General features: G+C 38.4%; 1 protein-coding gene across 1 annotated transcript; it reads right to left on the reverse strand.

Moving 5' to 3' along the window:
- Positions 1-4274: 4274 nt before the first annotated feature.
- Positions 4275-27573, reverse strand: LOC138363092 (clathrin heavy chain 1-like). Its single transcript, XM_069322057.1, has 20 exons — positions 27383-27573; positions 25496-25645; positions 23106-24038; positions 22802-22978; positions 21209-21397; positions 20885-21010; positions 19560-19731; positions 18964-19166; positions 18587-18732; positions 16755-16938; positions 16253-16445; positions 15874-16031; positions 15077-15222; positions 8944-9067; positions 8133-8300; positions 7661-7810; positions 7405-7536; positions 6924-7205; positions 6350-6653; positions 4275-6041 (listed from the first exon to the last, which is right to left on the reverse strand). Exons 1-20 carry the CDS (start codon positions 27467-27469, stop codon positions 5917-5919), a joined length of 4149 nt encoding a protein of 1382 aa, XP_069178158.1. The 5' UTR covers positions 27470-27573; the 3' UTR covers positions 4275-5916.
- Between the last annotated feature and the right edge of the window lie 123 nt (positions 27574-27696).

The raw sequence follows: 27696 nt of genomic DNA on the forward strand, positions 1-27696 counted from the left end.
CGAATCTGTATAACCAAATCTGGGAGTCATCGCCAATTCCTGAAAACTGGTTCCAGGTGGTGGTTCTTCATATTCAGAAACCAGGGTCTCTAGGGACATGCCCTAAGGACTTCTGCCCCATTGCCCTTACAGGTTGCATTTGCAAACTCTTTGAGCTTATGGTCAATGTCTGTCTGGTGGGGTACTTGGAACACAACCACCACCACATCCATTTCTCAATTTGGCTTTCACAAATGCCGCAGCACAACTGATATCTTTGTGAACTTGGTCTATGTTCGTACTGCTTTTGCTGCAAAGGCCTCCGTTGTTACTGTCCTTTTTTGACCTGGAAAAGGCATACGACACCACCTGGAGATACTACATTCTGTCCCAACTCGTTCTTTTGGCCTTCGTGGTAATCTCCCTCTCTTCCTACAAAGTTTCCTCTCTAGTTGTTTCTTTTAGAGTGAGGCTTGGTCCTGCTCTCTCTGCCTCTTTTTGGCAATACAAAGGTGTACCCCAAAGTAGTGTTCTGAGCACTACCTTTTCCTTGTTGCCCTCAATGGTCTTCTTTCCTCCCATCCCTCTGGCATCTTCTCAGCACACTACACTACACACACACAAATCACAGTAGTGTGATGCATCAAATTAACAAATCCATAAAGGCCGTGACGAGGATTTGAACATATGTCCGAGAGCATCCCAGACAGTGCCTTAATCGACTGAGCTACGACATGGTCAAAAAGAGTTGAAACCAGAAATTCTACTGAACTTACTTGGATCCTGCAACCTCTGAGACAGACCAGGGTTTTACACAACTCCCCCATGCACTCGAGCTATGTCAATAGGCTGTTCTACCTCTTCGCCCTTGCTTCATTACACGAAGTCAACGTAGGTTCGAATCCTCGTCACGGCCCTTGAGGATTCTCAGCACTGTCGATCTTACCCTTTACTATCAGGGTGATGACTGGCCTTTCCTTCAACGACGGCTTTAACTTGCGATTGATGCTGTGTTGTCCTGGGCTACCAATCATGGCTTAAAGTTCTCTGCAACTAAAAATTGTGCCATGACTTACTCGGAAGCAGGTCATTCCTTTGCCCCTTTTTGTCACTTTATGGTCATCTTGTGTACAAAGATTCTGCTAAGCTTTTGGGGTTAATCTTTGACACTCGTTTTTCTTGGTCACCCCATATTGCTTACCTCAGAGTTGAATGCTCTAAGGTCCTTGACCTACTTCGAGGCCTTGTTACATACAGTACGTCTTGGTGAGTGGATAGGTGCATGCTCCTCTTTACATTCCTCTTGTACTGTCTAAGCTTTACTATGCTTGCCACACTTGCTTGTCTGTTTCTCTTACTCTTTGCCGTCTGGATGCTCTGCACCATACTGGGTTGCGCCTCAGCTCTGGTGCCTTTCGTTCGACTCCTACCCTAAGCCTGTATGTTGAAACTGGCATCCTGTCTATAGGATCGCCATGATTGCTGCTGTCTTTGCTACCTTGCATGGTCCTTACAACACTTTCACTCTAGCTTATATCGTACTTTGACCTTTACCCTCTTGTGGTTCCTGTAGAGTTCTCGCCTACAAGATTCTCTTTAGATTCGTGTTTCAAATATTTCTCGTGTCGTTCCATCCGTGTCCCCATGATGAGTCTCCCTTCCTACATTTTGTACAACTTTGACCCGCGTGTCTAAAGCCTTTACCCCTCCTACAGTTCTGAAATGCCTCTTCCTCAAACACTTTTCTTCACATTCCCACTCCATTTCTGTCTTCACCGATGGGTCCAAGTCTGCAGACGGGGTAGGCTACTGTTGTTTTTCCTGACCACACCTGTGTGTGTTGCCTGCCTCCAGAGACTAGCATGTTCACAGCAGAACTTATTAATACTATTTTGTATGCTCTTTGTCATCTGCTTTCTTGGTGTCAGCCCTCCTTTGTTGTTGACTCAGTGCCCTCATGGCTCTGGAGTCCTTTACTCCAGTCCATCCTGTAGTAATCAAAAGTCAACATTGGCTGTGTCTTATCTCCAGTAGATTTAAGAGAGTGGCATTTTGCTGTGTTCTCAGCCATATTGGTGTTCTTAAATGAACATGCATACGCTGCTGCTAAGGAGGCTATACGCACTTGTCCCATCTCCCGTAAAAGTATCCCCTATTCCGACTTCTACCCAGTTAGCTGTTCCTTGACCCTTGCCCGTTAGCAGGGTCATTGGTCTGTTACTGGTAACAAACTGCGTGCTCTTATCACTGTAACTGGCGGGGAGGAAACAGCTCTGGCGAGGTTATGTATTGGTCATACTCGTTTAACTAACGGACACTTAATGGAGCGCCGCCCTGCTCCTTATTGTCCAAACTGCATTGTCCCTCTTATAGTCATGCATATCCCTGTTGAATGTCCGGACTTCCAGAATGTGTCTTGCTTCCCAACCGATCCTCGATAGCATTCTTGGTGAATCTGAGACCTTCGATATCGTTCGCCTTATGTGCTTTTGTTTTCTTATTGGCATACCTAGTGATACTTGGTGCCCTACGAATATCCCGTACATTTGATGGTGCTACATAGGCTTCCTGGCTTGGTGCCTTTTGTTGATAATTACTTTTAATTTTTTCAGTTAAATCTTTGACTCGCTAGGCGTCTTGCACTCTTTGTTTATAATAAAATATTAATTCCACAACTTCCCAGCCAAATAGTGCTCTTAGTTTTAGATTTAATGTTCTCTGATAGACCTATAATCCTTGCAATTACCTATGATTGGGTTTGCCAAAATGGGATTACATTGTATGAATACAGTATTTCTTAATGTCTTCCAAAAGCACACATTAAATATGTAGTTTTAGACTAATGTAAACAGTATCTTTCATTACTTTTGGAGATTGTTTTATACAATAAATTTGCTGTCTTCAAAAAATATTCAAGGGGACCTTAGTCATTTATTATCATTAAAAAGTACAGATTATAACTTCATTTTTATGCTTTGCATACAAGACACCAGTCGACTCAAGAGTACAATTTCTTGTCATGAAAATTAACAATAGCAACCTGCTAATTCTATATGAAAATATTAAATGAATCTTTAGGACGTATACAGTATATAGAATTACATAATTGAAATAGATATTATTGAGGCTTTGTGTTGATAAAATTCATTCATAAGACCATTTTTAACAATTTTCCCCAAATATGCATCAATTGATACTAAATAATTCTAAAAAAATATCGCAAAGAAAAAAAAGAAAAATTAAAGCATGCAAAATGAGAAACTAATGAGGATTAGTTTGCATGTATGTAATTTAAGTTTGGTTTTCCTCTTTATTCATGATTACTGTCAACATATGTTGCTTTTCCCCACGAAAATAGTAATACTAGAAGGGGTTAGGCAACTACTTTTCCAATGATTTTGTATTTTGAAACAAACTGGCATCTGTCCAGTATTGCCAATATTTTAATAAATTACTTAAGTTTGCAGGTCTCTTAAAGTTAAACTAAAAAACCTAGGCCTTTTTGCTGTTTAGAGCAAAAATTAAATTTAATAGAATTAACAGCCTTCGATATTGGTAATCCTGTTTGATGGCACCCATTAGTTGGTAGGCAATTGTCAATATGCACCATTATAAACAAGTTAGAATTATTAAAATTCAGCCTAAATAGATGTACCTATACTTTGACATAATTCAAACAAATTGCAAATACTATTTAGTCAGCTGGGGTCAGTGCTCCATTGGAGTTAACATTCAAACTGATGCCATTCTAAAAAAAAATTAGTGCCTTGACTAGCGGAGGTTGTAAGCAACGAAATTAATGTTCAAATTCAGGAGCCATTTGAGAATAGCTTGAATGTTAATAAACTTATTTAGTTCTTATTCATAGCCAGTTTCCTTTTACACCAAAGCTCCAATTCTCAGGAAAGTAATCCAGTGCAATGAATCTACAAAGCAACCAGTTACTGGGTGACATTACTAAAGTAAAGAAATGGAAAAACTATTTATAGGGGATGTAAAATATTAAATAGTTCATTTAATTGTTTACACTTCTGAAGAAGCTGGGTAAAATGATTATGAAATAGGATCATCTGGCAACACAGATGTGGAGTACATGTAATGTTTCAAGTATAGGCCAGATAAATGTGGAGTAACTGGTCGGATATAAAAAGGAACTGCCTCACTTAGTGGAGACTATATTTATTGGTCTATTCTTAGACATGACCCTTGTATGGTCACTTATTTTGCAATTTTGAGGTCCAGGCCTAACACCACAAACATGGTAACTGACACTTGAAGGGTAAATCAGATCATAATTCATGTGGGAGGTGTTTATTTAAACTTGACATGTGGCCACAGTACATATGCTCTAAGTTTCAGGCAACCACTGTATGTTAGGAGTTAACATCTCCTGGAAGCCTAGCTGGAGTGGATTGGCTTCTTCACCACAGAAATGTACATGCAAAACAATATTCCCTATTATTAATAAATATTTTAAAACTCTCAATAGGCTCTAACTTAAAAAATACAAATACAATTCTCAATAATTAATTATCAAGATACTAAATGTAATTGAAGCCTTTAATTTAAGTCCACAGATGCTTCCTCTTGTTAGAAAAAAGAATGATAAAATTCATATTCTAGAAAAATAATAAAGAGTGGAGGTGATAGGTAAGAATGCACAGTTCATTCTCAAATAGGTGGTGATCTTTTAAATTTATACTTGGATACTGTTACCATCTCACTTCCCATACATCACCACTGTAATGTTGGTCATCACTACATTTGCTATTAAAGCTGTGATCAACAAATGACCAAATATTTTAAAACCAAGAAATGCCTCTTTAACAAATGTATCTGATAACCCCCAAAACAGTGATAAAGGTAGAACCAAGGCCTTCAATCTCAATGAGGTAGACTATTCCAAGGGTGAGCTGCTCTAGCCATACCACTTGGAAGTAACCTAAATTACTAATGAACAATCAACCACTGAACACAGACCATTGGCCTTTGGAAAGTAATACCTCATTGATAAAGAATAGTCTTTTTAAAGCCTTCCATTTGCTATTTGAAGGCACACAATGGACAAAAGCTTCAGTTATTTCACCATCAATCTCCATACAGACCGGGAGGATAAGGCATTGCACCTTGCTAATCAGATAAGTTTTAGGAATGATTTGATGTAGACAGGTGAATGCCCAATCTTTAGGCCATAAACATCACATCTATTAAGGTTGTTTACAGAATACCTTGTCTTCACCAGGAATATTATGTCTATAATCAGCCTTATAAATTTAATCTATATATACATACTCTACTCACAATGCTCATAGAGTTAACTGTAACACTCTACTGAGACACCAATCATAAATCATCATAAGAGGAACAGGCAAAACAATGCTACATCACATTCAGCACAAGTCATCATGGGATAAACTATATACAATGGGGAACAGTAGTTATATTTTTTACACCACAGCATTCAAAGGAATCCAATTAACAAAAATAATAAAAACAGTATGTGAGGCAGCATGTCTTGCCTCACACCTCCACAAATTTCTTACAAACCCCACTGGAGGACAGCTATTGAAAAACAGGACGACAATCTGCGGAACAGCCGAGCGAATGACCTGAATGCCTCTACAACACACTCATTCATCCTCAAGCTAACCACACTACTCAACAATAAGCTTTAGTTTGCTCTCACCTGCCACCACAAATTCTCCCTCATTTATACTTTAACTTGCAGCATTCTAGAGGCAGAATTTGGACAATTATATCCCTGGAGATAAGTCAACGTGGTATATTTTACAACTGGCAAACTCTTGGAATATTTTGGGAGGCTCTGTTATTAGTTACAAGCTGAAGCCCTGGTGAATCAGTGTCTACTGTTAATAACAAACCAACCTGAACAGTTTTCACACAGGTCTTAACTTTTGGAGACTCTTGAATTAATATTTACATGCTGTAACCTTGGTAGGATGGCATGCCAGCACCGTAGTTAATGTTGTTAGCGTAACCAGCGTTGGAGTAGCCTGGTCCCATCATGCCCGGGCCAGCTGTGATCATAAGCTGAGGCTCACCTGCAAGGGACACACCTTTGGAGCTTTTGCCAGACACTTGTGCAATTACAAAAAAAAAAAAAAAAAAAAAAAAAAAAAGTGAAACTAAACAAAATATATCAAATAATTTCCATGCCTCCACAAAGTGCAAAATTATGAGAATCAATGTGGAATAAGAATTTACTCAAGAAACATTAACAGTGTATACAAGAGGAAGTGAGGAAGACAGGAAGTGTTGCAAGATTCATGTAACACAAATCAAGTAGCTGATGTGTGATTCAGGCACAAAATAAAATATAATTAAAGCAATTGGTGCAGGAGCTACTCACCAATCATATTCATCATAGGCTTGCTCTCATTAGTTTCATTTTCTTCAGACCTGTGCTTCTCAATGTCTTCAAGTTTGTTAACCTTTGTGACATACTCTCGCATTACATTAATCAAATAAGGCATGGCAAAGTCCATGATATTATGCCTCCATGCCAATTCTAATATTACATCAGGATGGAGAAGATCATAACAATGGAACAGGCAAGCAGCAAAGCAATCAAAGTTGCCGTTCTCAAGGAACCACTGAAGGAGCTCTTCTGCAGTGTCAGAGTTCTTACTTTCAGCAGCATACTCCATGGCATCCTAGGTGTGGGATATATGTACATATTGTGTCAAGTCAAAATTGCATAAAATCTAAGATAAATATAACTATTATATTAATAAATATAACTTATATTTAATAAATATAACATTTAATAAATATTAACGATACATATTAACCTCGTGTATAAATTTATACACAAGGTTAATAAATAATAATAAACTAACTACAGTATTCCCAACTTTATTTAGACAAGTGGTTTAAGCTCATGTGACTTAAAAAAAGAACTTAGAAAATTTATACAGCAATACCTTAAAGAGTTTATCCTTTTTGCACAGCTCCACAGACTGTTTCCACCTGTTGTTGCCTTTGTACAAGTATGCAGCAATCCGACGGAACTCTATCAAATCGTGCTTCTCCAGAGACTGAGCCAGAGCAATGTTGTCAAAGTGGTCAAAAGCATCAATGGAAGTCCTTAAGCCTGTGTAATCTTCTTCTTCAATGAGTAAAGAGTTGAGAGCCTCATTGATAGCTTTGTTATTTAGTGACTGCACTGATCTTAAGTAACCTTTGACCAATTTTAAATGGTTTGCCTGAAAGAAAGCAATTGATAACGAGTGTTAAAATTTAACCAATATTATTAGCCTATACATTTTGGTCATGGACTTTATATAGTTTTTGTTTTTTACCAGAAACACTAGGGTAATCTTCAAACAATATCCAATTTCCAATCAATGCTGGAAAATTTAAATACTTTGACCACATGGTTAAAACAATGAGGACTACAAATACCTTTGTGAAGTAATTGACTGCTCTCGTATGGTCCATCCTAGGTGAGAGAACTAGCAGCAGGTCATTTAGAAGCATTGGTTTGTAATCCAGGTAAAACTGAATAGCTTTATAATACAACTCGATGTTTGCAACCTGAAAAGACCAAAATATTAGCAGGTTATCCGCAAAATATTAGCAGGTTATCCAAACAAATTTCAAATGGAGAAATTATGCATCAAATGTTGTCCAAAGTAGAGTAAGCCTTCTGGGTGCTTACTTTTGTGATAACGTCTTTGAAGTGAGACTCTCGCCAGGCTTCTGTAGGGTGTGCCATCATGGTGAGAACAGCATTATCATACTCTTCATACTTGTCATACAGGAATACAAGCTCAGCCCATAGATGTGCTTGTTCTGCTGCACGTAACACCTGCAATAATGTTTCTTTAGTAACTAGCAGACATCTTTTACACATCAAACTTTAATATTGTACTATTAAGCTTCCCCATAGCCATTTACTCAAAATCCAGATAATATTTATGTATATTTGCAAATGTGTAACCATTTTAAGTATATGAGAGAACTACTCTAACCAACAAGTATCAGGTCTTGTATAAACTTAAAAGTTTTCAAATATAAAGTCAATATATAACAAATGTTAATTAAATTTGTGTACACAATTTATAACTAGTGATATGAAAGAATTGTACATTTTAGAATAAGCTGGGAAGAACAACATTTTGGGGTCTTACCTTTGGAATGTTGACCCTAGACCAGAAGAGCTCAAGATGTTCTCGCATCTTCTCAGGCTTGTACTTTGAGTAAAGAATGGCAAGTTCTGTGAACATACCCATGTGTGCACGTTCTAGTCCCAAAGCTGCCTCCAGCAAGTTGATTAACTCGTCAAAATACCCTCGATCCTGTGGAGACAAATTTAATGCCCACATTTAGTGCCAAAACAACCATCACTACTAACACACAGTTCAGAAAACATTTATGCACGGCTTGTGTTGACATTAAAAGGTAAATCTGAATTAATAATTGCAATACAATCAAATGGGAATTAAAACTAAAGTGTTTTATCATGAGAGAATGCTTGATGTGTTAAGCTTACGAGACAAAGCTTAAAGTAGTTAGAATGGAGAAAGGAATGGAGTAAAGATTGTAAGAGCAAGAGTATAACAATTACATATGGTTAGTGAGATAAAACAATGATTGAATATAAATAATTTAATACAAGTAGTACAGAAGATGACTAGCAACTTTTTTCTCAAGATGACAAATGACTAGATATGCTACCAGTATACCTATAGTCATATGATGTGATGGGATACTTCTATGGCTGTTTTGGTGTAACGTAATGATGCTAGGTACTGTGTCCGTTGCTGTTTAGTGTAGAAGACATGATCAATTACTGTACTCAAATCTTTCCTATTCTTTCCATAAGCCAATTGTTTACTTATGTTTCTCTTGGAAACACTAATAAAATAATGACAATCTAAGGCTTTATAAATTTGAGTAAATTCATATAAACTAACAGTATAAAAGCAAATTACTTCTTACCTGGTAATAGTTGATGAGATCTTCCAGTTCATCTGCATGAACAACAATATGAAGGCCACAATTCTGAGCCAAACGAAACTGTTCATTGTCCACACATGCGAAGCATACTTTCCACGTTCTTGTGCTATTAATATAGGAAACAATAGGAAACAATCATTAAATAAGCAAAATATTAAACATACTTGTTTAAATCACATTTTGTAATAATTACAGCAAAAAGACAAATTAGCTTCCCCTAGACTCTGCAAAAAAAATAATTTAGATACAGTATAATTATGACACTGTTACCTCTGAACTCCATTTTTGAAATGGGGTGTCCGGATGCAGACTTGTAGACTTATGCCAGAAATAAAGAAGTTAAGCTATGAAGAAAAGGTGTACTGATGTATTGGTACCAGCCCATTTTTGCAGGCCTTCTACATTCAATAACCTTGTAATATTACCAAGGTACTGTAATTGCAGTGAATCCTTTTCTTTGAATTTACTAATTCCCAGGATATTTCGCTCGCTCTCTCTCGCGCTCGCTCGCTCTGTCTCTCTCTCTCGCTCGCTCGTCTCTCTCTCTCTCGCTCGCTCTGTCTCTCTCTCTCTCGCTCGCTCTGTCTCTCTCTCTCTCTCGCTCGCTCTGTCTCTCTCTCTCTCTCGCTCGCTCTGTCTCTCTCTCTCTCTCGCTCGCTCTGTCTCTCTCTCTCTCTCGCTCGCTCTGTCTCTCTCTCTCTCGCTCGCTCTGTCTCTCTCTCGCTCGCTCGCTCTGTCTCTCTCTCGCTCGCTCGCTCTGTCTCTCTCTCGCTCGCTCTGTCTCTCTCTCTCTCGCTCGCTCTGTCTCTCTCTCTCTCGCTCGCTCTGTCTCTCTCTCTCGCTCGCTCTGTCTCTCTCTCTCTCGCTCGCTCTGTCTCTCTCTCTCGCTCGCTCTGTCTCTCTCTCTCTCGCTCGCTCTGTCTCTCTCTCGCTCGCTCTGTCTCTCTCTCTCTCGCTCGCTCTCTCTCTCTCTCGCTCGCTCTGTCTCTCTCTCTCGCTCGCTCTGTCTCTCTCTCTCTCGCTCGCTCTGTCTCTCTCTCTCTCGCTCGCTCTGTCTCTCTCTCTCGCTCGCTCTGTCTCTCTCTCTCGCTCGCTCGTCTCTCTCTCTCTGCTCGCTCTGTCTCTCTCTCTCGCTCGCTCTGTCTCTCTCTCTCGCGCTCGCTCTGTCTCTCTCTCTCTCGCGCTCGCTCTGTCTCTCTCTCTCGCGCTCGCTCTGTCTCTCTTCTCTCGCGCTCGCTCGCTCTGTCTCTCTCTCTCGCGCTCGCTCGCTCTGTCTCTCTCTCTGCGCTCGCTCGCTCTGTCTCTCTCTCTCGCGCTCGCTCGCTCTGTCTCTCTCTCTCGCGCTCGCTCGCTCTGTCTCTCTCTCTCGCGCTCGCTCGCTCTGTCTCTCTCTCTCGCGCTCGCTCGCTCTGTCTCTCTCTCTCGCGCTCGCTCGCTCTGTCTCTCTCTCTCGCGCTCGCTCGCTCTGTCTCTCTCTCTCGCGCTCGCTCGCTCTGTCTCTCTCTCTCGCGCTCGCTCGCTCTGTCTCTCTCTCTCGCGCTCGCTCGCTCTGTCTCTCTCTCTCGCGCTCGCTCGCTCTGTCTCTCTCTCGCGCTCGCTCGCTCTGTCTCTCTCTCGCGCTCGCTCGCTCTGTCTCTCTCTCGCGCTCGCTCGCTCTGTCTCTCTCTCTCGCGCTCGCTCGCTCTGTCTCTCTCTCGCGCTCGCTCGCTCTGTCTCTCTCTCGCGCTCGCTCGCTCTGTCTCTCTCTCGCGCTCGCTCGCTCTGTCTCTCTCTCGCGCTCGCTCGCTCTGTCTCTCTCTCGCGCTCGCTCGCTCTGTCTCTCTCTCGCGCTCGCTCGCTCTGTCTCTCTCTCTCGCGCTCGCTCGCTCTGTCTCTCTCTCGCGCTCGCTCGCTCTGTCTCTCTCTCGCGCTCGCGCTGCTCGTCTCTCTGCGCTCGCTCGCTCGCTCTGTCTCTCTCTCGCGCTCGCTCGCTCTGTCTCTCTCTCGCGCTCGCTCGCTCGCTCTGTCTCTCTCTCGCGCTCGCTCGCTCGCTCTCTCTCTCGCGCTCGCTCGCTCTGTCTCTCTCTCGCGCTCGCTCGCTCTGTCTCTCTCTCGCGCTCGCTCGCTCTGTCTCTCTCTCGCGCTCGCTCGCTCTGTCTCTCTCTCGCGCTCGCTCTGTCTCTCTCTCGCGCTCGCTCTGTCTCTCTCTCGCGCTCGCTCGCTCTCTCTCTCTCGCGCTCGCTCGCTCTGTCTCTCTCTCGCGCTCGCTCGCTCTGTCTCTCTCTCGCGCTCGCTCGCTCTGTCTCTCTCTCGCGCTCGCTCGCTCTGTCTCTCTCTCGCGCTCGCTCGCTCTGTCTCTCTCTCGCGCTCGCTCGCTCTGTCTCTCTCTCGCGCTCGCTCGCTCTGTCTCTCTCGCGCTCGCTCGCTCTCTCTCTCTCGCGCTCGCTCGCTCTGTCTCTCTCTCGCGCTCGCTCGCTCTGTCTCTCTCTCGCGCTCGCTCGCTCTGTCTCTCTCTCGCGCTCGCTCGCTCTGTCTCTCTCTCGCGCTCGCTCGCTCTGTCTCTCTCTCGCTCGCTCGCTCTGTCTCTCTCTCTCGCTCGCTCGCTCTGTCTCTCTCTCGCGCTCGCTCGCTCTGTCTCTCTCTCGCGCTCGCTCGCTCTGTCTCTCTCTCGCGCTCGCTCGCTCTGTCTCTCTCGCGCTCGCTCTCGCTCTTCTCTCGCGCGCTCTCGCTCTCTCTCTCGCGCTCGCTCTTCTCTCGCGCTCGCTCTCTCTCTCGCGCTCGTCTCTCTCTCGCGCTCGCTCTCTCTCTCGCGCTCGCTCTCTCTCTCGCGCTCGCTTGCTCTCTCTCACGTTTTGCAGGCATACCACTAGGACCTAGTTGTGGCTCAATGCTTGCTTGTTTAAGAATCTGTCTAAAGACACTTGTTTTCCCTACGGTTTTAATACTTGTCTGTAGCGAGAAATCACATTGTCATTAAAAAGGTTAATGCAACAGCCTGCTACAGCTTTATCTGGACGAGTTTTCTTGACAAAACTTTGCAGTTTTACCCATACAGCACACATTCTCTTAATGAGGAAGGGACATCCTCTATGGATCCTATGGCATGATATATAATAAGTTTTAGGTTCAGAAACCAAAAAAGCAGAAAACAATGAAATTCTTTACAAAGAATTCAAGCGCGGTCGTCACTAGACGGGATACACTGGTAAACTGAGCGCGCCTCGCCCCCAGCCAAAACACACACTTGTCGACCAATACAAACTCAAAATCCGAGGCAAACCTCGGATACCAAGTCAAATTTTACGAGGAAATTGACCTCTTGTACCAAATAATTCGTAATGAGGGGTATTTGTCAACCGAAGTTCCACTGTACTTAGAAAAAGCATATGAAAGTAAATAAAGGGTACTGGAGAGTAGTTGTAAAAGCTAGCATGAGGTTAACCGTGTTGGACAAATTTTTCATGGCACCTAGTACAAAAATTATCGCTCCTACCAGTGCATGATAGGAATTTATGATGTAATGAATCATGGGCTTGATATCAATGTTGGTGTATGTTAGGGTTAGGCAATGTCACCCTCTATGTGAAATAAGTGTGAATGATAAATGCTAGAAGTGATCAATTAGTTTAAATACTTCCTTTGTATGATATTCAAGATGTATTTGAGCAATCAAAGAATTAGTTGTGCCAACTATTACGAACGACTGCATGAGTACTGTGTAGTGTCAATGTGAAAAAAAAAAAAGAGATGAACAATCTGAAAAGTGTGTTGCAATAATGGACAGAATAAGGAATTTGAATATCATGAAGATAGTGCAAAAGCCAATAAACCACAAGATTGAAGTGAGTGTAGCAAGACAGTTTGAGCATGTTGTATAAACACAAAATGGTTGACTAGTGAAGACTATTTAACACTTTGGCAGCTCAGCCTCTCCACATGTTCCCGACCGTACACGTACCGGGCTCCCAGGGACCTTGCTCGGCAACACGCAAATTGTTTACAATAATTTTGCTTTCTAAGTTATTTGTTGCATTGTACCTACTGTAGAAATTTTTTGTCAAAATGTGTTCATTTGTATGAATACAAATGGATTCTCTAGACAAGATGCAAAAATAAAAATATATTTATAACATTATGCAAATCAGTAATGAATATGAATGTTTCCAATCATTTTAACATTCTTCATTTGTTATTCATCCTAAATAGTAAGTAAAAATATACAAATGTGCACATGTAATTTGTCTATACAACAGTATATATAAAAAAAAAGTTCCTACATATGATGCAAAAATGTTTATAATAATTCAAAATTTTGTAAAGTTATTTGTTGGGTTATAATTACAAATTTGGTGTCAAAATGTTTACAAATGAGTTCTCTTGAGTATAGATGCAAAAAAACGTTTATTTATAATAGATTATGTGTAACAGCGATGAATACACAAATGTTTATGACGTAAGCGAGGCTTCATGGGCGAGCTGGAAAATCTCTGGTATGTTCACCCATGCCCTAAATATGCTCTGTACACAAAATAGCAGCAATTTTAATAATTCTTTGTTGATACACATAGAAAAGCTCGAGAGATCAAAACCAAAAATTTAGCCACCTGTATGTTTACCGTCAGAGTTAGGATAATGCACTGTAGCATCATCGGAATGCAAAAGTGTAAGTGAATTTGAAAAGGGAAAGTGAAGATAGTGGGCATACATAGTGAGCAAGTGAGAGGAAGCGTGGAGTGTATAAACAACACACAAGATATGACAACAGACAAAGCTGGGTGGAAGCTGTTTGCCAGAAAATAAATGTCCTTAGGTGGAATGACTGACAAGTCACAAGGTCATAATATGACCAACACCTGGTCATATTAAGTACTGTACAGTAATAGATTGTTGCTCTTGATTGCTGCAGTGCTAGTGTTTATCTCTGAAACTGTATGTTGTACAGTACTTGCAAATGATATAATGAATTAACATGATATTTGAATGTTTTTTAGTATTTAAAAGCAATAATCTTTTTTTTGTACTCTATTACTCACATTTTTCTCCGGGCTGATGCCTCCCCACCCCATGAAAGTGGGAAACGTGGTAATGACAATGTATGCACATAATTAATGTTTATCAAGTTGTTTTGTATATCATTTAATTTTGTGTAAGAGGTTAATAAATGCACACATTTATGTCCTACTTACATAAATATTTGTATATATTTTGCAAGAAAACCACATACAATTTCTAGACAAGTATGCTTATTGTTGTATAATATTCTATGCACTGGCAACACTCTTGACCTAGTACCGAGTTACTATATTTTCATTTTCAGTTTGTTTTTTTTTTAATTTATACAAGAGTTCTTACATTCTTGTACAACCACTAGCACGCATTTTGGGCAAGACCTTAATCCTAATTTTCACTCACACACACACACACACGCCCGCCCCAGAAGCAGCGCATAGCAGCTGTCTAACTCCCAGGTACCTAATTTACTGCTTGGTGAACAGGTGAATCAGGGTGAAAGAAACTCGGCCCATTTGTTTCCGCCTCCGCCGGGAATAGAACCCAGACCCTTAGGACTACAAACCCCGAGTGCTGTCCACTCGGGCATCAGGCCCCCAACTATCTAAAATTGTGCAACATATATGAATGGAAAAAGCACTCCTTGTTAGCAATGTGGAAAAGATTTACAGTAGTAATGTTAATTGGTAATATTTGTGGATGCCGCATGTCTTGAGAACAGCTATGCCTCAGATTTAGTTACTTGAATCATACTAATAGAATTTTTTTTTTACATTATAATTAAATGGATTGAAACAGTCTGTTACTACTGTTAATTTACTTGTTCCAACACACACACAGTGGGAACAAAATGGTAAATATCAGTACTGATTTGCTACAGCTGAAGTTTTATATCTTTCACACAATTACTCTATTTCCTTTCACTTACAAGATGTTCTCATCCATCAATTGTAAACATATAGAAGAAAGAAACAAAAATGTCTAACCTAATTTCCCTTAACTATACGATATTTTATCAAATTAAAAATAATTTAAAAATTAACTTGTTAAAAATATTCTTTCATTAACTTAAAATTTCTAAACTGCCATAAACCAAATGCTGGCTATGAAAATGCTCTAAGCTTACCTGTTGGCTTTCCTGGCAGATTCCACAGCTCCCTGGAACTCCTTTAAGTGAACAAGCGTGATTGCCAGACGAGCAAAGTTACTGACATTATTGTAGAGGAGTTTTGCTGCTTCGTACATGCCATCATCAAAGCACCGGTCGCCAATCTATGAGAGAAATATATCGGAAAATAACATGGAAAACTAATTTTCAGACATCACTAATCACATTATTTCCCTTCACAAAATTTGTTTAACATACCACAACAGAAGTACAATACAGTGCTATAGGGACTACTTGTACATTAGAAATCTCTTTTGGTTACAAATTTATTATGCAAATTAAATATTAGCTTGCCAATCTCTGCTTTAACCCACAATCCGGTAACTACTGTATTTAGCCTAATTTTTACTTCGTCTACCGGGATTGTATTTGGATGGGGTTCTGGGTCAATATGTTAATTTGGGTCTACTCCCCAAACCAAGGCCAGGCTTGACTTGTCTATGCTTGGTCCAACAGGCTGTTGCTTGGAGCGGCCCACAGGCCCACACATCCAGCCCGGTTGGTCCGTCACTTCCCGAAGAAAACTATCCAGTTTTCTCTTAAAGACGTCCACTTTTGTTCCAGTAATACTTCTTATGCTAGCTGGGAGGATGTTGAAAAACTGTGGACCTGATATTTATAGTGTTCTCTGGATGTGCCTATGGCACCTCTGCTCTTCACTAGTTCTGCTATTCTAAATTTAACCAACCACAAAAAATAAATTATCTTAAAAAATAAGATACTGGTACAACAGGGACTCACTTCCTTCCTCTTACCTTCTGAATATCAGCATGATTAGGAGCAGCAATAAATTCCTCAAGATCGGCTAGTCTGTTGGTTTTGGAATAAGCATAACACAGCTCACTCTCCACATACGATTCCCGAGCCTTTTTACGTGCCATGACCAGGTACCGAACCAAGTCTTCCCAATGACCTATAAATGAAAATTATTATAGTTCTCACTGAAGGGCAGTGTGGAGGAGTCACCTTAACAAAGGTGAATAACAGTAAGAGATTATAGATAAATATACACCTCACCCATTTCTTTAATTACTTGCATTATAGTATTACAGATAATTAATGAAATTTTTATTCTTAGTGAATTTAAAACTAAGCTATTAAATGCTATATACAGCACCATTGTAAAGCATTAACCTGTCCTGTGTGCAGTGTCCACAACATCAATGTATGCAGTTGGGTCATCTGCCTTGATGAATGAGTCAATTGCCTCTTTCACCAATGACTGTTGCAGCTGAGCCTTGGCCAACTGACTCCACACAGCACTTTCATTGCACCGCTCGGCAAACTCGTATGCCCGGTCCAGGTTCACTATGTGCTCAATCAGAACCTACATAAATACATCAATTAAAACTTGTGTCAATATGTTAATTTGCACATTTGCAATTTGTATATCCTATTCTTAGTTTCTGAATTTCAGCCCAAATACAAGCCATTAAAAAAAAAAAAAAAAAAAAATTCTGACCATTACTAAGGTGAAAATATTCCTAAGAAAAATGTATATATAACAATTTATGCAAACGTAGCACTTCATTTATTTTTCCAGAGGAAATTGACACAAACCCTAATTTTAATATTCAAATGTACTTTATGAGAGATCAATTAACTTGTAAAATGGAAATAAAAATCAATATCATACCTGAATGGCAGAGGTGTTTACATCAAACTTCTTGAATATAGCAAAGGCCTCTTCATACAATTGGTTGCCAATGGCTATGTTGGCAATATCTGGTGCATCATAGTTATCAAGGCGAGTAATGTAGTCCATCACACGGGTGTGGTCTGCCTTTATAGCAGTTAAGATGAGAAGATTTTGAAGGTTCCTGTATAGATGAGGCATTTATATAATTATATAATATATATATATATATATATATATTATATATATATATATATATTATATATATATATATAATATATATATATATATATATATATGTCGTACCTAGTAGCCAGAACTCACTTTTCAGCCTACAATGCAAGGCCCGATTTGCCTAATAAGCCAAGTTTTCCTGAATTAATATATTTTCCCTAATTTTTTTCTTATGAAATGATAAAGCTTCCCATTTCATTATGTAAGAGGTCAATTTTTTTTTATTGGAGTTAAAATTAACGTAGATATATGACTGAACCTAACCAACCCTACCTAACCTAACCTAACCTATCTTTATAGGTTAGGTTAGGTTAGGTAGCCGAAAAAGTTAGGTTAGGTTAGGTTAGGTAGGTTAGGTAGTCGAAAAGCAATTAATTCATGAAAACTTAGCTTATTAGGCAAATCGGGCCTTGCATAGTAGGCTCAGAAGTGAGTTCTGGCTACTAGGTACGACATATATATATATATATATATAATATATACATATTATATATAATATATATATATAGTATATATTTTTGTGATCATTGTTGCATATATATATATATATATATATATATATATATATATATATATATATATAATATATATATATATATATATATATATCGTACCTAGTAGCCAGAACGCACCTCTCAGCCTACTATGCAAGGCCCAATTTGCCTAATAAGCCAAGTTTTCATGAATTAATTGTTTTTCGACTACCTAACCTACCTAACCTAACCTAACTTTTTTCGGCCACCTAACCTAACCTAACCTATAAAGATAGGTTAGGTTAGGTAGGGTTGGTTAGGTTTGGTCATATATCTACGTTAATTTTAACTCCCAATAAAAAAAACTGACCTCATACATAATGAAATGGGTAGCTTTATCATTTCATGAGAAAAAAATTAGAGAAAATATATTAATTCAGGAAAACTTGGCTTATTAGGCAAATCGGGCCTTGCATAGTAGGATGAGAAGTGCGTTCTGGCTACTAGGTACGACATTATATGTATATATGTATATATGTATATGTATATATATATATATATATATATATATATATATATATATATATATATATATATATATATATATATATATATATGTATATATTTACTGGAGCATATAAGACATCACATCATGTAACACTTTGGTGGTCCAGCCTCTCTGCACTTCCAACCGCTAATGTCCGGACCACTTAATGCTGCGACAATTGTTTACAATCATTTTACCTTTTCTAAATTATATGTTGTGTAGCTATAAATTTAGTGACAATTGATAAATTCTCCAGAAAATAGAATAAAAAAAGTTTATTTATAAAAGATTATTCTCCTCTCCACCCATTCTTGACAAATACAGCAGGTTCAGTGGGTCCGACTCAGTGATGCTTAAAACGTTTACAATCATTCTACGTTTGCCAAGTTATTTGTTGGGATATGACTATAAATTTTAGTTCAAAATGTTTACAAAAGAATTCTCTAGATAACTGATGAAAAACAAAAGTGTAATAATAGATTATGAGACGTTTTATCGTCACTGGAATGCAGAAGTGTTAAATGTATTCTGCACGTTCCATTAAAAAATAATACCAACTGTATAATTTATAAATTTACCTGTGATCACTGAATGCAGAATTGTCAAGCACAATTTTTTCCAAGAGTTCAATAAGTTCATTGGGCAAATCAGCAGTCATGAAAGCTTTCACAGTAACAGAGATATCCTCGGGGTCTTGGGTCTCTGACAATGCTGTCTGCACAACCTGAAATAATATTGAAAATCAAAGAACATCTTCACAGAACTTACACAGAACTTGCATTCATTAATTTTTTAGATAAACATTTTCCATTCAACTAACCAATGTCACTAACAAAATGCAAAGTAATGTTTTGAAAAACAACAACAATCATCTTTGGACAAATCCTGATTTATTTTCACTATTATTTAACCAGTATTAAACTTATTACTAAACTCAATGTAACTAGCAACACACCTGGTCAATAAGTTGTCTCCTGTACTGATTGGTCTCTTGTAGAACCTCAGCCCAGAGTTCAGGGTCCCGTCGCCTCACAAGGTATCTAGCTTCAGACTTGAAGAGAGAGTTCTCGTTGCAAACATTAATCAGTTCTCTGTCACATTGACCACGTTCGTATGCAATACATGCAAGGTGCGGGTCTCGCTTTTCACAGTACTTTCCTGGAGGGGGAAAAAAAAAACCTGCTAAAACAACAAAAATCTTGCCAACCTTTGTTAACCCAAGTGAGGAAACAAATTTTTTCTATTGTAAACACTGTGTTTAGAAGCAAACCGATTGGAAGTCCAATCGGGGGTTCATGCATGGACCACATGCACTATGGGTGTGGTATATCAGTTCTACCTGCAATGCTTCTCTTCAAATACACAAAGAAATCACATTAACGTTAGATAAAAATTGATACAACACATTAATGCGATATTTTTTGTACACTATTGTGATTTCAGTGTGCATCATGTAGCCTATTTATTATAAATTTTTGTAGCAGTTTTATTACACATTTTTAAATATTAAAAGTACAGTATAGGAATAATATGGACAAAATATGAACTTACCAACAACTTTGCTGTCATAGTTTTGGTTCTCCCTTAAGAATCTCTCGGGGTTATTGTTGGAGTCTATGTAAATTTTGGCAATGGCATCATGAGTGGCCGACTCAGAGACTCCTTCATGAATACGTGACTCCAGCCAAGTTAGCAGCAGCTTCAGGCGGTTTCTTTTCTCAACCTGAATGGTTTAAACGGCAATAGGATTGTCAAATTATGTGGCATTGAAAGGATTACAAAATTTTATTAATCGGAAATAAATTCATCAATTTGGTTATAAAAAAATGCACTGAAATTTCTAATTGTGCTTCAAGGTATTCCATTTTACAGAATACAAGTAAAAAATTTACCTAGTTAAAATTCCTACCACTGGAGGCTTTGTTTGATTTACAATAAATAAGGCAATAAAAAAAATTAATTTCTTTAAAATATAATTTGGAATTTTCAAATAACTGCAGCCCACAATAAAGTATCTAAGCCATTTAAAATAAAACAAGAAACCAATTTATCGATCATCAGTTCGTTTCAAGTGTTCCAGTGTATTTTTTTAATACGAGATTAATGCTTTAACAAATGCCATCATTACCATATTTCCCAGCTTACATGGGGCTGGGGGGGGGGGGGGGAGAAGGCATCAGCCCACAAAAATTACTAGTAATATAGCCCAGAGCTGATTCATATTAAACATATAAAATAAGGTATCTATTAATTTTATCATTCACAATATATATCTCCAAGGAGGGGGGGGGGGGGGGGGAACAAGAGAGAAGATAAAAACAAAAAATTACTACCCACTCTAGCAGTCACATGCTTCAAAAGACCAGGATTACAGCATTCCTCATGAATTTTCACATCGCTTACATACAAATACATTTACTTTCTTCTTGAAAACTGTTGCCACCCAACATTGTCGCTTACCATTTCCTGTGTGATGTGCGCACACCATGTCCACCACCTGCATCCCAGCCTTCCTCTTCTATCACTCAAATTGACAAGCACACACTTTACCAGCCTATCATATTCCAAGTGTTTAAACATACTATTTTGATATGCTTTCCTCAATCACAAGGTTCATCATCATTTGCAATCTACACCTCTTCAGGACATTTTCACTCCTTATCCTATAGTATTCCAACACCACAAATGAGTCTCAGATTGTCTTTCTACTGCTCATAATGCTTCAGACCTCATCTTCATGCTGTGCCATCTCATAACCACACACAACAATTGCCACTAACACTCCTCCATTTGCCCATTTATCTTATCTGGCCAATCCCTAATCTGCACTGGAAATGGGAAATGAGAACCACGAAGGTCAACACACACAAACTTACCTCTTCCACCAACTCGTCTGTTGAGAACTGTCCACGAACAACCATAATCAATTGTTTTATTACATCCTCGGCACAATCAACGTCCAGCAGCCCTCCAACGACGACAGGTAGACGTGAAGGATTCACCTATACATACACAAAGATATCTTTGTAAAAATAAGGCCAAGCAAATATCATAGATTTAATTTCTTGTATAATACAGCCTCACTAAACTATAATAGTATACACACAAGCGCCAACACAAATAATGTTGCTACATTTTCTAAAAATTATAGACATTACTTTCACTCACTACTGGAAATGTCATGACTAAGAACAGCCAACCTTCTGAACATATATTTCTATGTATTTCTGTAGGTTATTGCGGTAGAGGTAGAGCACCAGGTCGTGGACGAAGTCAAAGCGATCACAAACGATGATGAGTGGTAACTGATCAGTTAGCTTTGCCTCCTTCAAGAAGTTCTTCACGCGTTCAGGATTATAGCAGTTGGACTCGCGGCATATTCTCTCAACCTGAGGGAAAACGTGCACTTTGATAAAAGTTTTATAATGCTAATTATGAAACTGTATTTTGTTTTTAGAAGCAACATTTTTCAAAATTAGTCAATGAGTTTCAATCATAACTAACTTAAAGCAGAGAACTCAATTTTATAGGCCAAGAATCCAAGGTTACTTATGTTCGAGTTATTTATGATTTAAATTGTTACATCTCAAGTTAAATATTTAAATTTGATTAGCTTTAAAATAACCTATCCACAATTTAACCAAGCTCTCAGTTTTCATTAACAACTACAATACAAGTGAATGCCCAATATACCCCTACACTGATGTTATTAATTCTTTATATTACTCACCTTTTTTTCTCTGGGGTGAAGCCTCTCCACCCCAATAAAGTGTGAAAAGTGGTAATGATGATATATGAAAGAATATATGCATTTTACAAGACCATACTAATTTCATTCAACAATTTAAAACTATAAAACTTTCACCATTCCCCCTACATTTCAAGTTCAACACTGCCAAGAGCCGAGTTGAAAGCCTACAAAAGTTTTTATTAGTTCTTAGTAGCATTATCATCCTTCAATTTCCATATATCACATCATTCTAGATCTAAAGCACTTCTTATCTGAATGCCGACTTGCATGAAGTGAGACCACTGCTCTGCTGGCCAGCCCAAGTGCTTGGGCACAGCGAGAGGATGTATATCATGTGTAGGGTTTTGGTAGTGTAGATTAAATATCCAAGTTTTTTACCAGAAAGAAAAGCCTTAAGCATACATCAACTTACTGAAATGTTCCTTTTGCTTCTGCTAGTGTATAAAACTGTGAAAGCAGATTGCCTAATAAGAGAATTTTGTGAATTTTTTGCTATTGTGTTAGAGACTAGAGTTGATCAGGATGAGTCAGGACTAATTGTGCTGAAGGCAGATTTTAGAAACATTTAATACTTATTTGCATACTGATAAGTATTTTTAAGTATTGTACAATATTAAGACTGGGTTTACATTGATTTATCATAAGGGAAGCCAGTATATGAGAATTACAGTAGTTCTCTCTCATAACAGGAAAAGCATGGAAAGAATTCGTCTGTGGGGTGACTAAGGACCTGGCTGACCAAAGCACTGAATTTGCTTCACCCATAGTTCATGCCAACAAGGTCATACTAGTAGCTTTTCTATTTGATTGGTAAAACTTTAAACTGGAAGCACTTTAAAGGAATGAACATGCCAATTATGCCAATGAATATGCCAATTTTGCTTATGTATAGGTATTTTTTAACTTTACAATGTCTGTCCGTTCATTATGTGTACGTTTGTTAGATTTGTACGAGATTTTAACAATTCTTTATTAAAAAAGTTAATAAAATATCTCTACCAAAAGATCATACTAAAATTGTCTATTACAGACTAAAGCTCACCTCTTTAATTTGGCCAGTTTTACAAGCTGCCTGGATGTACTTGAAATGAACTTCAGATTCTTGTGAGAAGTTGACAATCGATCCAAGAAAATAGAAGAGGCCTTCAAATGACTTGAAAGACTCGAACAGATCAATCAGTGCATTGGTCGTTAGTTGCTCATGGTATTTGGTAGCAATCTGTAATAATAATTTACAAATTTCTAAATCACACACAATTACATTGAATACCATAAAATATGCTATTTAAATTTTTTCCATAAGACAAATATTTTGATGTAAAACAAGACAAAGCTTAATTACACACCTGAACCACGATTTGGAGATTCTGGCGGAGATTGGCTGTAAGCATCGCCTTCAAGCACTCTAAAGAATCCTCAACAGATAAAGAGCCAAAATAGTTAACAAGCCACTCTGGGTTCAGCAACTGTGTGTGCACAACTGCTCTCTTAATATCATACATGTCTGTGTAGTGTTCCAAGGCACGCTGAAGCAATCCTGCCTTCTCACACAGTTGAGCAATGTGTGCACGATCGTAATGGGTGAACATCTGGTTACCGAGAATTGCATCTGCTACTTGCGGGGCAGACATCAAGTTCATTTCCAAGAGGCGAGTCTGAAGTGGCCCTTCTGTGGGACGATTATTCTTCAGAGCATCAAGCAAGAACGCTGTACACTGCTGAATTAAATTTGATTCCAAAAAAATATCCACAATTTGGTTGACATCAGCCATGGGTTCATCATCCTGTACTAACATCTGAGCAAATGCAAGACCTTGATCCGGATTAACACGCATCACATTTCTTAACAAGAATACATAGTCTGGAGTGTATCCAACTTTCTTAGCATAAAGTACAATCTTCTGGAACTGGCCAGTCTCAGCAAAGCACTGAATCACTTTGTTTGGTACATTTGCTCTCAGGTACACAGAAAGTGCTAATGTGGGATCAGCCTGCTTCACAAGATCACCTAATTCTTCTGAACATTCTAACTTATCTTCTTTTAGCCATTTTTCAAGTAAATTCTTGCGCCCTTGGGCCAAAACTGGTCTACACAATTCTAAGGATTCAAACTTGTTCAAGTGAGACTGATCGAGGAGAATTCCGAAGTACTGAAGAAGAGGCGAAGTCTGGCCAGGCTGAGCTGGCACTTGTTGGAACCTCTGGATAGTTTGGGGGGTACGGAGGACACCTTTGGGTGCATTAGCAGCTACCTTGGCTGCTTCGCTGTATTGTCCATTCTGAAGGAAATGTTAAAGTGAAAATAAGAGCATTTGCAAATAATTTGCTTTTAACAAATCCTTTTCATAAAGAAAAGGCTGAAACCATTTTTTGCCCTAAATACCAAATTCAACAATGTGTCCCCCAACACGAAGTCAAAACTATTGAATATTTTAATACTGTAAATGTAGTTGTTAAAATTACAGTCGACTCCCAGTTTATGCAGGAAGTAGCTTGCTCAAAGAGAATAACCAACATTCTTTAAAAATGTTGTTAATGTTTTATAACCTAATTAAAACTAAGGAAATAGGGCAATATATTCACATTTAGAACACTTTCAAAACTTCCACCCAGACAGACTCGTCACCCATGAATGGCATATACAGTACACAAATTATAAAAAATCTGAACATTAAGTAACAAATTACTTGTGAAATGGTATGATTTTTATCCAATTATGGTATAATCATGTAGCAGTGTACATCAACTATTACCACTTGCGTGCTTGAGAAAGGTGACTTGGGTTTTTAGGCTATGTATACTAGCCTACAAATGTGACTCTTTACTACACTACACACAGAAATCACAATAACGTGATGCATCAAATGAACAAATCCACAAGGGCCGTGACGAGGTTTTGAACCTACGTCCGAGAGCATCCCAGACACTGCCTTAATCAACCGAGTCGATTAGGGCAGCGTCTGGGATACTCTCGGACGTAGGTTCGAATCCTCGTTACGGCCCTTGTGGATTTGTTCTCGTGACTATCTTTTTATGGGATGAACAGGAACAAGGCATTAGGCCCACAAGTAACAGGACACTGGCTTTATATATATACAGGTAATGAATATATACATATAATTTGAAACTTATCATGTTGTAATAAAAGTATCTGCAACTTCCGGCAACCAGGAGGCCTGGTCGACGACCGGGCCGCGGGGACGCTAAGCCCCGGAAGCACCTCAAGGTAACCTCAAGGTAAGGTAACTTTGATTAAATAATCAAAGTGAAGTCATATCAAGTTAATACTGGAATAGTGACTACCAAGCTCAAATAAAGCACTATTTTCAATCTTAAACTACAGATTATGATAATCATTTAAGTATTTAATAGCTTCAGCTAAACTTTTAACTATAATTATGAAGTCAAAGCTTACCTAAACTTAACATAGATGTGACCACAGTTTTTGTGTATCTATGTTATTTGTCGTTTGTAGAGATGCATAGACGCACAAATGACATTTGTATGCATAATATGTTAGTCATCTTTTAAATTAATTAAAGTACAGTACAATGTAATCTCTCCCTCCTAAAATGAACAAATTTGTACTGAACCTTCTATTGCAATCAAAGCCAAGTACATATATTACAAATGCCAAAATTACTGAAGCATTGTAAGTTCGTAGTGCATAACCGAAACCTTCAAGACATTTTGGTGCACTGTAGAGGTCATCACTTGACATTGTCTTATTACTCACCTGGAAAAGTGTGTTAAACTTGCGCACAAACAGATCTTCCGCTCCAGCAAGGTTGTTCCTTGTTGCAATTCTAAGTGCCAAGTCAGGGTTTTGAAGCACATTATTGATGTAAGGGATGATGTTCTCTTCATCAACGCTCACACTTAATACCTGCAATATACAATCCCAATAGAAAAATAAATAAAAAATCTGAAAAAGCTATTCACATAAAAATTTGTTTCCCATTCTGTTATCTTTCTTACCAAAATTGCCACTTCCACATTACACAATTCAAATCGATCCCATTCCAGAATTATTTAAGAATAGAAATTGCTTCAATGCAAAGTGTAAGAAAAGTTCATGTATGATCCTTGGAACACTAACCTACTTGGGAACGTACAACAAGGAGGATGGTAATGAATATTAAACAAATATTAAGCAAATACTGTACAGTTGTATAATAACTGATTACAAGGTTTATATTTTGAATATCCAATAAGTGGACTTATTGAAAAAAGGGCATACAAGTATGTGATCGGTTTTGCTATTGTGAGGAGAGTGCATGATAAAATACAAGAAAAATTCATGAAGATTTATTAACAACGCTGCAAAGGCCAAAATGTAGAACTGCAACTGTTATACTGTACTGGTAAAGTAAAATCAGGAATGAAAAGTTGTGAAACGATTGCCAGAAAGCACACGAGTAGTGATACTGTGACAGATGATTACCAGACCTGGAATGGTACCTAAATATAAAATTAAGTGTACATGTATCAAGTGCAATAGCCAAAAAATATTAGTCTATGACAGGTAGTAGGCAAAGTGTTAGGGCACAAATTATTACAGTACATAAATGACATTTTAGATCAGTAATACATAATGTGGGGTTTAATAGTCAATATGCCCCAGGCATTTGTATTTCACCAACTATTGTAAATGTCACGTAGGAAAGACTGTGAATGTATGTGCATGCGTGCGTGCGTGTAGTGAAAACATGTGACAATAGAAATTAATGTTTGCAAAGGAACAAGCCTGTATGGAGTTGGTAGAATGTTATTTAATGCTAAAAATTTCTTTGATTTAGGAAGCAGAACATAATTAAAGATTTAGGAAGCAGAACATAATTAAAAATAAAGTCTTGAGTTATTGGTTTGGTATTTTTGCAAAAGATGTCAGGGTCCCTGACAAAAGATGTCAGGGTAATGTCCCATTGTTGTTCAATGCATACAAGACTGTAGTCATGAACGTGGTCAAGCTATAAATACAAGAGAAGGGAGTGAATTTTATCAATGGGAATAAATGGAGAAGTGTTTACCCTTGTTAATGGTTCTGTGACTGGTGTGGTGAAACCATGAAAAAATTAAGCTAAGTGTTGAAAAGGACAAATCAAGAAGCCTTTGTGGTGGTAGAAAGATTAGAGTAAGGCATTCAAAGGTCATGAGTTGAAAAGACGTGGGGAAGAAATCAGTTATAAGAATGAGTCAAGTACTATATACTGATATTGTTTGGCAAGTCACTGAATAAGTGATTATGAGCATAGTATTCAAGTTTGAGTAAATTACATTTTTTCAATAGCTAGCAGTAAGCACTTTAAAAACTTTTTTTTATGAAGCACTGGCATTCCACTGTGAATGCACTGATGAAGTACAATGGAACTGGATCTAAATGATACTGCAATATATTATACAGTATATGACAAATGGAGGGAGTATTTTTATTCATCTTTTTCCAAAGTTCAGGCATCTGCTATGCAGGCACTGAAGTTATTTATAGGGACATTACATAAAGTAGTAATAAAAGTTAAATAATGGCAAGAAAATCTGAATGGCAAAATTTATGAAGTAAATTATATAAAATTTTGTTTGCAATGTAAATATATAAAAAAAAAAAAAAAAAAAAACGACTCACCTGTCCCTTACGGTTGACGCCAATGATGCCACTTGAGGGTTCGTGAGGCGCCGTGACAAAGATGGTATCTCCACTGATGCGGTTCATGAAAATACATGTTCCACTCTCAATGTCATAAAGGTGCACATAACCATACTTTGTGATCAAATAGATGACATCATGCTTCGAACTAACCTGAAAATCAAGGTAAGCTGCTACTTATCATAGAAATATGAATCCAAATTACTTTACATTTTGTTAAATATGGAGAGCTTCCAGACTCTTTCATCATAAGTTGTAACCAAGACTTGATCACAGCAGTTAAGAGGGAGATA

The sequence above is a fragment of the Procambarus clarkii genome, chromosome 10 (genome assembly GCF_040958095.1).
Source record: "Procambarus clarkii isolate CNS0578487 chromosome 10, FALCON_Pclarkii_2.0, whole genome shotgun sequence".
Taxonomy (NCBI): domain Eukaryota; kingdom Metazoa; phylum Arthropoda; class Malacostraca; order Decapoda; family Cambaridae; genus Procambarus; species Procambarus clarkii.

Coding starts and splice junctions, on each gene's coding strand:
- LOC138363092 (XM_069322057.1), bottom strand. CDS start 27,469: ATGAACCGCATCAGTGGAGATACCATCTTTGTCACGGCGCCTCACGAA. Junction 8,301..8,943: donor ATCTCATCAACTATTACCAG/GTAAGAAGTAAT, acceptor TTGTCTCCACAG/GATCGAGGGTATTTTGACGA. Junction 7,537..7,660: donor TCAAAGACGTTATCACAAAA/GTAAGCACCCAG, acceptor TGGTCTTTTCAG/GTTGCAAACATCGAGTTGTA.